This window comes from Eleutherodactylus coqui, chromosome 5, assembly GCF_035609145.1.
Source record: "Eleutherodactylus coqui strain aEleCoq1 chromosome 5, aEleCoq1.hap1, whole genome shotgun sequence".
In the NCBI taxonomy this organism is placed as follows: domain Eukaryota; kingdom Metazoa; phylum Chordata; class Amphibia; order Anura; family Eleutherodactylidae; genus Eleutherodactylus; species Eleutherodactylus coqui.
The window spans coordinates 22,656,348-22,668,839 of record NC_089841.1 but is presented as its reverse complement, the minus strand read 5'-3'; the positions used below and the strand labels follow the sequence as shown (position 1 = coordinate 22,668,839).

The following is a 12,492-nucleotide window of genomic DNA, read 5'->3' as shown; positions in this document are numbered from 1 at the left end:
ATGGGCCGTGGATCAGAGGGCTTCCATTGACATCAATGTAAGCCATCCATGCTGGAACCGCACTGAAATAGAGCATGGTGCTATTTCAGAAAAACATCTAGAAAACAAATCTGCGTGTTAAAATTTAAGTGTGGACACACATGGTACCCTATGGGCGGCTTGAACTGTGGGTCATCTGCGCGGGTGCCCTAATTCAAATACTCCCGTGGACATTGATCCTTCTGGTCAGAAGAATGCGGTAATCATGTCTTATTATCTGTATGTAAAGAATGACTTCAGTGTCCGTCTGTGTTTCCTGCAGTTCCATCCAGTAAGAGAAGCCCACCAGAGAGATGTCCCCGTCCTCTTCTTCCACAGGACCATCAGGTAGGTGGAGATGTCCCTCTGATCTGTAGAAGGCTGTGAGGCTCTTGTCTTCAGTCTTATTATATACTAGCAGTTATACCTGACTTCCGCCAAGTTAGTTTGGCACAGGTGTTAACGTGTTGTTCGCATGGAAAATTTTTATGAACTCACGGCTACTTGAGAGGAACCGAGGAATAAAATATGTATACACATAGAGGAGCGTTCGATTCTCCCCAGGCTGCATGTACTGATGTCCCTCTGCAGAATGTGCCACCCCTCCCACTCTCCTCATTGAGGACTTAAAGGGGTTGTCTCGCGAAAGCAAGTGGGGTTAAGCACTTCTGTATGGCCATATTAATGCACTTTGTAATATACATCGTGCATTAAATATGAGCCATACAGAAGATATACACTTACCTGCTCCGTTGCTGGCGTCCCCGTCTCCATGGCTCCGTCTAATTTCAGCGTCTGATCGCCCGATTAGACGCGCTTGCGCAGAAGGGTCTTCTCCCTTCTGGTTGGTCCGGGCACGAGCGGCGTTCTGGCTCCGCCCCCTTCTATGCGTCATCGCGTAGCTCCGCCCCATCACGTGTGCCGATTCCAGCCACTCAGGAGGCTGGAATCGGCAATGGACCGCACAGAGCCCACGGTGCACCATGGGAGAAGACCCGCGTTGCATCGTGGGTGAAGATCCCGGCGGCCATCTTTGGAAGAAGTTTTATAAGTTGATGAAACGCTAGAACGGTGAGTAGATACCATCTTTAAAAGCCATTTACACTTGTGCATAGTAATGTTTGCTTTAGAAGGGGGACTCTGCAAAAAAAAATTAACTTTTGCCTCGGGACAACCCCTTTAAGGAAGGCTCGTACCAAATTTCACGCTTGTTCAACACCTGGAAGTTACATTACATGGGGATGCGCTTACTTTTGCAATTAGCATTGAATAATCAAGTTGTGACCCCCCCCCCCCTTTACTTTTCCTATTTAGGATCTAAGCATGCAATTAACATTTAATTTTGGAGTTGTGACCCCTTTATCTTTGAGTATGTAAGTGAGTCAGTCAGTGTGTGGGGGCCTTCACCTTTATATATATATATATATATATATATATATATATATATATATATATATATATATATATATTAATAATGTAATCTTCTACTTGTGTGATGAGGCCGGTGGAGATGGCAGGATTACCGCTGACCAGAGACATTAGATCAGTTGTGTCAAACTCATTGTCATCGAGGGCCACATCAGCATTATGGTGGCTTTCAAAGGGCTGATTGCAATTGTAATGGGGTCCCCTATTGACCCCATTAGTAGTAGGGTCAATCACAGTGACCACGGTATTCATACTGTCCCTGATAGTAGCCTTAATAGTAATAGTGACCCCGTTAATAGTAGGGCCCCTCACAGTGGCCCCAGTAGTAACAGTGAAGCCCCCTATTGGACTCTGGCATTGCCCTCACCTAGCCTACATCTCTGGTCCGGCAGCCACTGGTTAGTCTATGACTGCTGACCTCTTCCCTTAGCATCTGTGCTGCAGGCTGGATGAGTGGAATGCTTATTGGGGGCTGCACGGCCGGTGGGTCACATAACATGAGGTAGTAGGCTGGATTCGGCCAGCGGGCCTTAAGTTTGACATGTTTGCATTAATTGAAAGAACGATCAAGGTCCACTTTTGCTAAAACTTGATCATTTTAATGTGATAGTTTCACAACTCATCAGGCTGAAGGTAAACAATGAAGTTGTATTGTGAACCCTGTAATACATGCAGGGAACATCTCTAAAGCTGAAAACATGGCTGACAGTTATATAATAGAAAGACAATGTTTATATCTTTACTAGAGATGAGCGAGCAAGCTCGTTTAAGGCTGCTACTCGATCACGTAGCAGTCTTATCGAGTAACTGTGTACTCGCCCGAGCAGCATGCGGGGGTGGGGGCGGCAGCGGGGAGAGAGAGGGGGAGATCTCTCTCACTCCCACCCCCCGCATGCTCTCTCATCTCTAATCTTTACCTTGAAGTGCCACTATGGCGAAAGCACATCTTTCCATCCCTGCGCCCCTCATCTGATTGTCTGTCGTGCTCTGAACCTGCCCTATGTGTAGTGAAGTCACTTCCACACAGTGCAGACTCCTCTCTGATGCTTATCAGGCACCATCTTCATGTAGAGATTTTTCCTGCTTTCTCTTTCATTTTTCTGAGCTATGAATGCTGTGATGCGTCAGCACAACATGACATGAGCAGCTATTGTCAGTACCATCTCTGCCTGCTGGGAGGTATTATCAGTATTCACCTAATCATCAGGTAGATGGAGATATTCACTCTGTAGAAGGGCTGTAAAGCTCTCTAGTTCAGTCTTACTATACGTTTTACACTTGTCTCATATATCCATTATGTAGTTTATCCAGCATCATGAAGGGACCGCAGGATAATTGGTCTGTATTTATCCTTTCAATCTTACTTTGAGAAAACAAACAAAAGCAATATAGTAGCATAGTCTGTAAGGAGAAAAAGACATGTCCCCCCAGATCAGCCTAAACACCCCACCCCACCCCCACCCTCCAAAACCATCACCATCACCAAATATTGATTAAAAAAAACAATCAGGTAGAAGCCAGTTTCCTCCAATCTTGCCATCTGAATAATCTCCGGATCAGCAAGCCTTTTGCAGGTATTAATGGTTATAATGTATAATATTACATCTCTAAAGAAACACTCCAGGCCCCTCTTGTACTCTTTTATCAAATTTGCCGTGACTGCATCCTCCGGCAGAGAGTTCCTTAGTCTCACGGCTTGACATACAAGGGGGTTCTTTACTGAAAGATGTAGAAGCCTTATTTGCTGTAGAAGTAGAGGGCGCCCCCTTGTTACAGTCCTGGGTATAAATATATGATGGGAGAGATCTCCGTATTGACCCCTGATATATTTATATATAGTTATTAGGTCGCCCCTCAGCCGTCCTATTTCTAAGCTAAGTAATCCCAGTTTTGATAACCTCTCTGGGTATTGTAGTCCGCCCATTCTGTTTATTACTTTAGCTGCCCACCTTTGTACCGCTCAAGCTGTGATATGTCCTCCTTGAATACTGGTACCCAAAACTGTCCACGATATTCCTTGTGTGGTCTGACCAGTGACTAGTAAAGACGAAGAACAATGTTCTAGTCATGTGCCCATAGGCCTCTTTTGATGCACCCTATGATCCTATTTGCCTTGTCAGCAGCTGCCTGACACTATTTGTTTTATTTAAGCTTAATGATGATGATGATAATTATCCGTTCAGCTGTATCCAATGTTCGGTCCCTTCATGGATCAATGTTCTCCACGCATTTCTGTCATTCACCGCTTCTTTCGGGTCCGCAATTGACATGATTTGTGGTTGCTTTGTGGTCTGGATATGAATTTCTCCAGCAGGTTCCGGGGTATTCCGAAGCTTCCTAATTGCAAAACACTAATATACGCGCGTAAGAAGACTTCAGACTGAGACACATGTTCTGGGGGAAAAACAATCCCAGAACTTCTTTTATTAAAACACATAATACCTGCCCTTTATGGGCATATAACATATTACATACGTAATGTATATTTATTTTTATTGGTTAAGCTATAAAGAATCTCTTTCCCCCACCCTCCGCCTCCTCAGGCCCCGTGTACAAACTAAGCCTTTGTCGTCTCAACATGTGGTCAGGCAAAGAACAGTTCCTTTGTCCCAGAAGTTGAGGTGGGAGTGCGGGAGGACTGAAGAGTAACCCAGCATTACTTTCAGCTCCACTCCATACCTATGTAATTTAACCCTAGAGTGGCTGCATTGGAACTTTACATTGGACTACTCTTATAGCACACTACAGAGTCAAATCACTACAGCTGTGTAATACATCTAGTTTATACAAATCAATAGACATTTTACACTAATTAATCATCATTTTTACTACATTTGATTGTATCAAGCCACTTTGCTCTTTGTTGTCCTGATCTTCTCTTTCCGCTGACCTAGCCAAGCATCAGTACTGTTTCCAGTGAAATAGTGCGCATCACGTGGGCATTAAAAGAGAGCTGCTGTTAGATTTTGGCCTCTATTAATGTTTTCGGTTTGACATGATCTAACTACCTTGTTCGTTGTCATGGCAGTCCAAGGTATCTACAGCATTTTTATCCCGCAGCATAGTTCGAACACGTCAATTTTCCTTAGTGTCCAACTATCGCAACCCTTACGTCGTTATGGAAAAGACTATTGCATTGACCAATCATTTTTTTTTATTGCAATACTAATTTCTTGTCCGTATCATTATGGGACACAGCCATATCTTGCGTATAGCTACTTCCAATAGGAGGCGACACTAAGCAAGAAGTGTTAACTCCTCCTACTAGCTATACTCCTCCTGCAGGCATTACGCTAAACAGTTTTTAAGCTTAGTGTCTGCAGGAGGCAGATATGTCTTAGGTTAGGTCATCATGAAGACTTTACTTGTGGGAATACGGGGAGATAGGGCTTTTCCCTGACCAGCGGTGGCAGCGGCTGTGGAGGTCGCGCCTCCGGAAGGGGACATAAATCTAGGCCCAGGCTTACTTGAGCCCTACCTCGCGGCCAACGTAGATCTTCCCTCTTGCCATTGCGGTGTCGCTTGCCGCCTTCCTCGCTTCAGCGGGCCATCCCCGGGCACTGGAGTTCAGGGGGTGATAGTTGGAGGAGCCAAAAATTTAGGCCTCGGCTCAGACCTGGAATTAAGCCACGCCCACATTGGGTCAGCGAGGGAAAGTGACAGACAACCCACTACAAGACTGGGATGGCTGATCTCTCCTCCTTTCCTGCCTCCGGCCACTCCTTCTTTCTCAGAACTTCTGGCTGAGTTCCTCGCATCAGACCAGCCGTGTGTGCGCAGTCTGCTGCGTCTGAATTGGAAGTCGTCTTCTCTGCGAACCCAGGAGCTCCTGCTGGGGCCTGACAGCCTTGGATAGGGTAAGCTCTGCTGAGGCAACTTCCTCCTGCGCTGTACTCCTCCTGCGGTCTTCACTTGCAGCATTTTGCCCAGTATTTTGTGCACAGTATTGTTAACATCACATCCGACCCCAGACCGGAAGGTTCTGGACAGGCTACAGGTAGAGGCAAGTTTTATGCTTGTGCTCATTGTAATGCGAAGCTCCCTTGCGGTCAGTCTGAGCCCCGCTGTGCGAACTGTCTCCTAGCTCGGCAAGCTCCGGGCTAGGAGTTGAACAGGCAGCTGAACCTGAATGGGCCCAATCCCTCACTGCGGCGGTCTCTGACCTAGCTAGTAAATCTGCTGCGATTTTACGCAGGCTGCATTCAGACGAGATGCTTTTTTCTCAGAGTGGTCACGGGGTAGGTCACGTAAAAGACGTAGACCCCATATCTCCAGGGAGTCCTCCCATAGATCCCATTGCTCCAGGGAGTCCTCTCATAGATCCCATTGCTCCAGGGAGTCCTCTCATAGATCCCATTGCTCCAGGGAGTCCTCTCATAGATCCCATTGCTCCAGGGAGTCCTCTCATAGATCCCATTGCTCCAGGGAGTCCTCTCATAGATCCCATTGCTCCAGGGAGTCCTCTCATAGATCCCATTGCTCCAGGGAGTCCTCTCATAGATCCCATTGCTCCAGGGAGTCCTCTCATAGATCCCATTGCTCCAGGGAGTCCTCTCATAGATCCCATTGCTCCAGGGAGTCCTCTCATAGATCCTATTGCTCCAGGGAGTCCTTTCATAGATCCCATTGCTCCAGGGAGTCCTCTCATAGATCCCATTGCTCCAGGGAGTCCTCTCATAGATCCCATTGCTCCAGGGAGTCCTCTCATAGATCCCATTGCTCCAGGGAGTCCTCGCATAGATCCCATTGCTCCAGGGAGTCCTCGCATAGATCCCATTGCTCCAGGGAGTCCTCGCATAGATCCCATTGCTCCAGGGAGTCCTCGCATAGATCCCATTGCTCCAGGGAGTCCTCGCATAGATCCCATTGCTCCAGGGAGTCCTCGCATAGATCCCATTGCTCCAGGGAGTCCTCGCATAGATCCCATTGCTCCAGGGAGTCCTCGCATAGATCCCATTGCTCCAGGGAGTCCTCGCATAGATCCCATTGCTCCAGGGAGTCCTCGCATAGATCCCATTGCTCCAGGGAGTCCTCGCATAGATCCCATTGCTCCAGGGAGTCCTCGCATAGATCCCATTGCTCCAGGGAGTCCTCGCATAGATCCCATTGCTCCAGGGAGTCCTCGCATAGATCCCATTGCTCCAGGGAGTCCTCGCATAGATCCCATTGCTCCAGGGAGTCCTCGCATAGATCCCATTGCTCCAGGGAGTCCTCGCATAGATCCCATTGCTCCAGGGAGTCCTCGCATAGATCCCATTGCTCCAGGGAGTCCTCGCATAGATCCCATTGCTCCAGGGAGTCCTCGCATAGATCCCATTGCTCCAGGGAGTCCTCGCATAGATCCCATTGCTCCAGGGAGTCCTCGCATAGATCCCATTGCTCCAGGGAGTCCTCGCATAGATCCCATTGCTCCAGGGAGTCCTCGCATAGATCCCATTGCTCCAGGGAGTCCTCGCATAGATCCCATTGCTCCAGGGAGTCCTCGCATAGATCCCATTGCTCCAGGGAGTCCTCGCATAGATCCCATTGCTCCAGGGAGTCCTCGCATAGATCCCATTGCTCCAGGGAGTCCTCGCATAGATCCCATTGCTCCAGGGAGTCCTCGCATAGATCCCATTGCTCCAGGGAGTCCTCTCATAGATCCCATTGCTCCAGGGAGTCCTCTCATAGATCCCATTGCTCCAGGGAGTCGTCTCATAGATCCCATTGCTCCAGGGAGTCGTCTCATAGATCCCATTGCTCCAGGGAGTCGTCTCATAGATCCCATTGCTCCAGGGAGTCCTCTCATAGATCCCATTGCTCCAGGGAGTCCTCTCATAGATCCCATTGCTCCAGGGAGTCGTCTCATAGATCCCATTGCTCCAGGGAGTCGTCTCATAGATCCCATTGCTCCAGGGAGTCGTCTCATAGATCCCATTGCTCCAGGGAGTCGTCTCATAGATCCCATTGCTCCAGGGAGTCGTCTCATAGATCCCATTGCTCCAGGGAGTCGTCTCATAGATCCCATTGCTCCAGGGAGTCGTCTCATAGATCCCATTGCTCCAGGGAGTCGTCTCATAGATCCCATTGCTCCAGGGAGTCGTCTCATAGATCCCATTGCTCCAGGGAGTCGTCTCATAGATCCCATTGCTCCAGGGAGTCGTCTCATAGATCCCATTGCTCCAGGGAGTCGTCTCATAGATCCCATTGCTCCAGGGAGTCGTCTCATAGATCCCATTGCTCCAGGGAGTCGTCTCATAGATCCCATTGCTCCAGGGAGTCGTCTCATAGATCCCATTGCTCCAGGGAGTCGTCTCATAGATCCCATTGCTCCAGGGAGTCGTCTCATAGATCCCATTGCTCCAGGGAGTCGTCTCATAGATCCCATTGCTCCAGGGAGTCGTCTCATAGATCCCATTGCTCCAGGGAGTCGTCTCATAGATCCCATTGCTCCAGGGAGTCGTCTCATAGATCCCATTGCTCCAGGGAGTCGTCTCATAGATCCCATTGCTCCAGGGAGTCGTCTCATAGATCCCATTGCTCCAGGGAGTCGTCTCATAGATCCCATTGCTCCAGGGAGTCGTCTCATAGATCCCATTGCTCCAGGGAGTCGTCTCATAGATCCCATTGCTCCAGGGAGTCGTCTCATAGATCCCATTGCTCCAGGGAGTCGTCTCATAGATCCCATTGCTCCAGGGAGTCGTCTCATAGATCCCTTTGCTCCAGGGAGTCGTCTCATAGATCCCTTTGCTCCAGGGAGTCGTCTCATAGATCCCTTTGCTCCAGGGAGTCGTCCCATAGATCCCTTTGCTCCAGGGAGTCGTCTCATAGATCCCTTTGCTCCAGGGAGTCGTCCCATAGATCCCTTTGCTCCAGGGAGTCGTCCCATAGATCCCTTTGCTCCAGGGAGTCGTCCCATAGATCCCTTTGCTCCAGGGAGTCGTCCCATAGATCCCTTTGCTCCAGGGAGTCGTCCCATAGATCCCTTTGCTCCAGGGAGTCGTCCCATAGATCCCTTTGCTCCAGGGAGTCGTCCCATAGATCCCTTTGCTCCAGGGAGTCGTCCCATAGATCCCTTTGCTCCAGGGAGTCGTCCCATAGATCCCTTTGCTCCAGGGAGTCGTCCCATAGATCCCTTTGCTCCAGGGAGTCGTCCCATAGATCCCTTTGCTCCAGGGAGTCGTCCCATAGATCCCTTTGCTCCAGGGAGTCGTCCCATAGATCCCATTGCTCCAGGGAGTCGTCCCATAGATCCCATTGCTCCAGGGAGTCGTCCCATAGATCCCATTGCTCCAGGGAGTCGTCCCATAGATCCCATTGCTCCAGGGAGTCGTCCCATAGATCCCATTGCTCCAGGGAGTCGTCCCATAGATCCCATTGCTCCAGGGAGTCGTCCCATAGATCCCATTGCTCCAGGGAGTCGTCCCATAGATCCCATTGCTCCAGGGAGTCGTCCCATAGATCCCATTGCTCCAGGGAGTCGTCCCATAGATCCCTTTGCTCCAGGGAGTCGTCCCATAGATCCCTTTGCTCCAGGGAGTCGTCTCATAGATCCCTTTGCTCCAGGGAGTCGTCTCATAGATCCCTTTGCTCCAGGGAGTCGTCCCATAGATCCCTTTGCTCCAGGGAGTCGTCCCATAGATCCCTTTGCTCCAGGGAGTCGTCCCATAGATCCCTTTGCTCCAGGGAGTCGTCCCATAGATCCCTTTGCTCCAGGGAGTCGTCCCATAGATCCCTTTGCTCCAGGGAGTCGTCCCATAGATCCCTTTGCTCCAGGGAGTCGTCCCATAGATCCCTTTGCTCCAGGGAGTCGTCCCATAGATCCCTTTGCTCCAGGGAGTCGTCCCATAGATCCCTTTGCTCCAGGGAGTCGTCCCATAGATCCCTTTGCTCCAGGGAGTCGTCCCATAGATCCCTTTGCTCCAGGGAGTCGTCCCATAGATCCCTTTGCTCCAGGGAGTCGTCCCATAGATCCCTTTGCTCCAGGGAGTCGTCCCATAGATCCCTTTGCTCCAGGGAGTCGTCCCATAGATCCCTTTGCTCCAGGGAGTCGTCCCATAGATCCCTTTGCTCCAGGGAGTCGTCCCATAGATCCCTTTGCTCCAGGGAGTCGTCCCATAGATCCCTTTGCTCCAGGGAGTCGTCCCATAGATCCCTTTGCTCCAGGGAGTCGTCCCATAGATCCCTTTGCTCCAGGGAGTCGTCCCATAGATCCCTTTGCTCCAGGGAGTCGTCCCATAGATCCCATTGCTCCAGGGAGTCGTCCCATAGATCCCATTGCTCCAGGGAGTCGTCCCATAGATCCCATTGCTCCAGGGAGTCGTCCCATAGATCCCATTGCTCCAGGGAGTCGTCCCCTAGATCCCATTGCTCCAGGGAGTCGTCCCCTAGATCCCATTGCTCCAGGGAGTCGTCCCCTAGATCCCATTGCTCCAGGGAGTCGTCCCCTAGATCCCATTGCTCCAGGGAGTCGTCCCCTAGATCCCATTGCTCCAGGGAGTCGTCCCCTAGATCCCATTGCTCCAGGGAGTCGTCCCCTAGATCCCATTGCTCCAGGGAGTCGTCCCCTAGATCCCATTGCTCCAGGGAGTCGTCCCCTAGATCCCATTGCTCCAGGGAGTCGTCCCCTAGATCCCATTGCTCCAGGGAGTCGTCCCCTAGATCCCATTGCTCCAGGGAGTCGTCCCCTAGATCCCATTGCTCCAGGGAGTCGTCCCCTAGATCCCATTGCTCCAGGGAGTCGTCCCCTAGATCCCATTGCTCCAGGGAGTCGTCCCCTAGATCCCATTGCTCCAGGGAGTCGTCCCCTAGATCCCATTGCTCCAGGGAGTCGTCCCCTAGATCCCATTGCTCCAGGGAGTCGTCCCCTAGATCCCATTGCTCCAGGGAGTCGTCCCCTAGATCCCATTGCTCCAGGGAGTCGTCCCCTAGATCCCATTGCTCCAGGGAGTCCTCCCATTCACAGGCTGCATCTTCGCGATCCCGATATTCATCGGTGTCCTAATCTACGTCTCAGATGCAGCAGTCGTCCATCCTAGTGTCCAAGTATACTAGTCTCTCGGAGGGGGAAAGCTCTCGCTCTTCATCCCCCTCGGACTTGGACGAGGAGCAAGCGTCTAAGCTAGCTGCACTGATGGACAGCTTGGTCGTGGCAGTGCAGGACATGCTTCACGTATCAGAGGAGCCAGCGGCAATTCCGCCTCTGGCCGTGTCCTTCAGGCAGCATAAATGCCCACGCCAGTTATTTCCCACCCCATCAGGACTTCGAGGTGGTCCTGGAAAGGGAATAGGAAGTCCCCAACAAATGCTTTAAGGGACCGGGGAAAACATGGGACATCGCTTATCCCTTTCTGGAAGATCTCGTTAAAAGTTGGTCGGTACCTCCCGTAGTAGATCCGCCTGTGTCGCGACTGTCAAAACACACCACTCTTCCCACAGCGGACGCGGCATCACTTTCTGATCCACAGGATAGGAAGCTAGAATCCTTGGCAAAATATACTTTTCAGGCAGTAGGCACTGCGCAACGACCCACTTGCATGTGCAAAGCAACTAGGCTGGGATATTCTTGCGGGTGCTCTGACCAACGAGTTGCTGGATACCGCGGATAACATCATTCAGGCCGGGAATTTTGTCTGTGCAGCGAATTTGGCAAAATTCCTAGCTCAGGTGTTAGCAGCTTCTGAGGTGTCTTGCAGGACACTCTGGCTGAAGAGTTGGTCAGCTGACACGTCCTTTAAAAAGGCGCTGACCAAGCTCCTTTGGGGGCAACAGGCTGTTTGGAAACAAGCTGATAAAAGATGCGACGGGCAGGAAGAGCACGTTCCTTCCGCAAAACGCGGTTAGAAGAGGAAAGGCTCTGCAAAAGGAGATCATATTTCCAGTCCTTTCGCCGCTCAAGCCCATGTACCTCATCTGGGCAATGGTCCCAGGCCAAGAAGAATCCACAGGAGCAAAAGAGAGGCCTCTTTCAAAACCAGGACCTCTTGGCAGCCTCACTCCTGTGTGCCGAAAGCTACGAGAGCAAAGCTTTCAGCATGAAGTTCAGCCCCCCACCCGGTCACGACAGGGTGGGGGACAGACTCTCCCTATACAGGGACACGTGGCTGGTGCACGTGATCGACTCTTGGGTGTGGGAGATTGTTTCCTCTGGCTACGCCATAGAGTTTGCGACTTTCCCTCAGCATCGTTTCTTCAGGCCAAGGTTACTGATGGTTCCAGAAAAGACGCCACAGCTTCACGTGGCAGTCGACCACGTGCTTGCCCAAGGAGTAGTCGTACCAGTTCCACCTTCTCGGCACGGATGGGGTTTCTATTTAAATCTGTTCGTGGTCCCCAAAAAGGACGGCATGGTCAAATCGGTCCTCGACCTGAAGCGACTGAATCGTTATATCAAGACGAAGCATTTCCGCATGGAGTCATCGCCTCTATGGAGCCCGGAGAGGTTCTCTCTTCGATCGACATCAAAGATGCACATCTACACATTCCAATGCACAGATCCCACCAGCGTTTTCTTCATTTCGAGATTCAAGGAAGTCACTACCAGCTCGCGGCCCTGCTCTTGGGGTTGTCCACAGTGCCACGAGTATTCACAAAGGTACTCGTGGCGGTGATGGCTCTGCTCCACACCAGGGATATTGTCACCATTCCCTACCTGGATGAAATGCTGATAAAGGCACTGTGTCAAGTAGACAACCTGGAAAGTCTCCGCATAACACTACAGACCTTGGAAAGGATCGGCTGGGCCATCAACCACGTCAAGTCGTGCCTGGTCCCAACGCAGAGACTGGAACTCCTCTGTTTCGTGTCCGGGGCCACTCTTCCGATCAATATCTAGGAGCTGCGGGCGATATGGCAATCGCTGCAGCACTTTGCTCCCCACCTCAAGGGCAAACCTGTTTAGATTCAGACGGACAACGCGACGGCGGTCGCTTACATCAATCACCAGGGATAAGTGAAGAAGATCCGCAGCAGACAAGGAGATGATGAAAAAAAAGTTCTTTTATTCCAAATCCATAAAAGCAAATGGTACAGGCAGCGACGTTTCGACCATTGCTGGTCTTTATCAAG

At 50.7% G+C, this 12,492-nt stretch overlaps 1 protein-coding gene across 1 annotated transcript in view; it reads left to right on the top strand.

Moving 5' to 3' along the window:
• LOC136627325 (oocyte zinc finger protein XlCOF7.1-like) overlaps positions 1-12,492 on the top strand; it is a 722,169-nt gene that overhangs the window by 306,761 nt on the left and 402,916 nt on the right. The window contains exon 2 of the mRNA XM_066602340.1: positions 302-366. Coding sequence (XP_066458437.1) covers positions 302-366 — 65 coding nt within the window. The remainder of the gene's footprint in view (positions 1-301; positions 367-12,492) is intronic.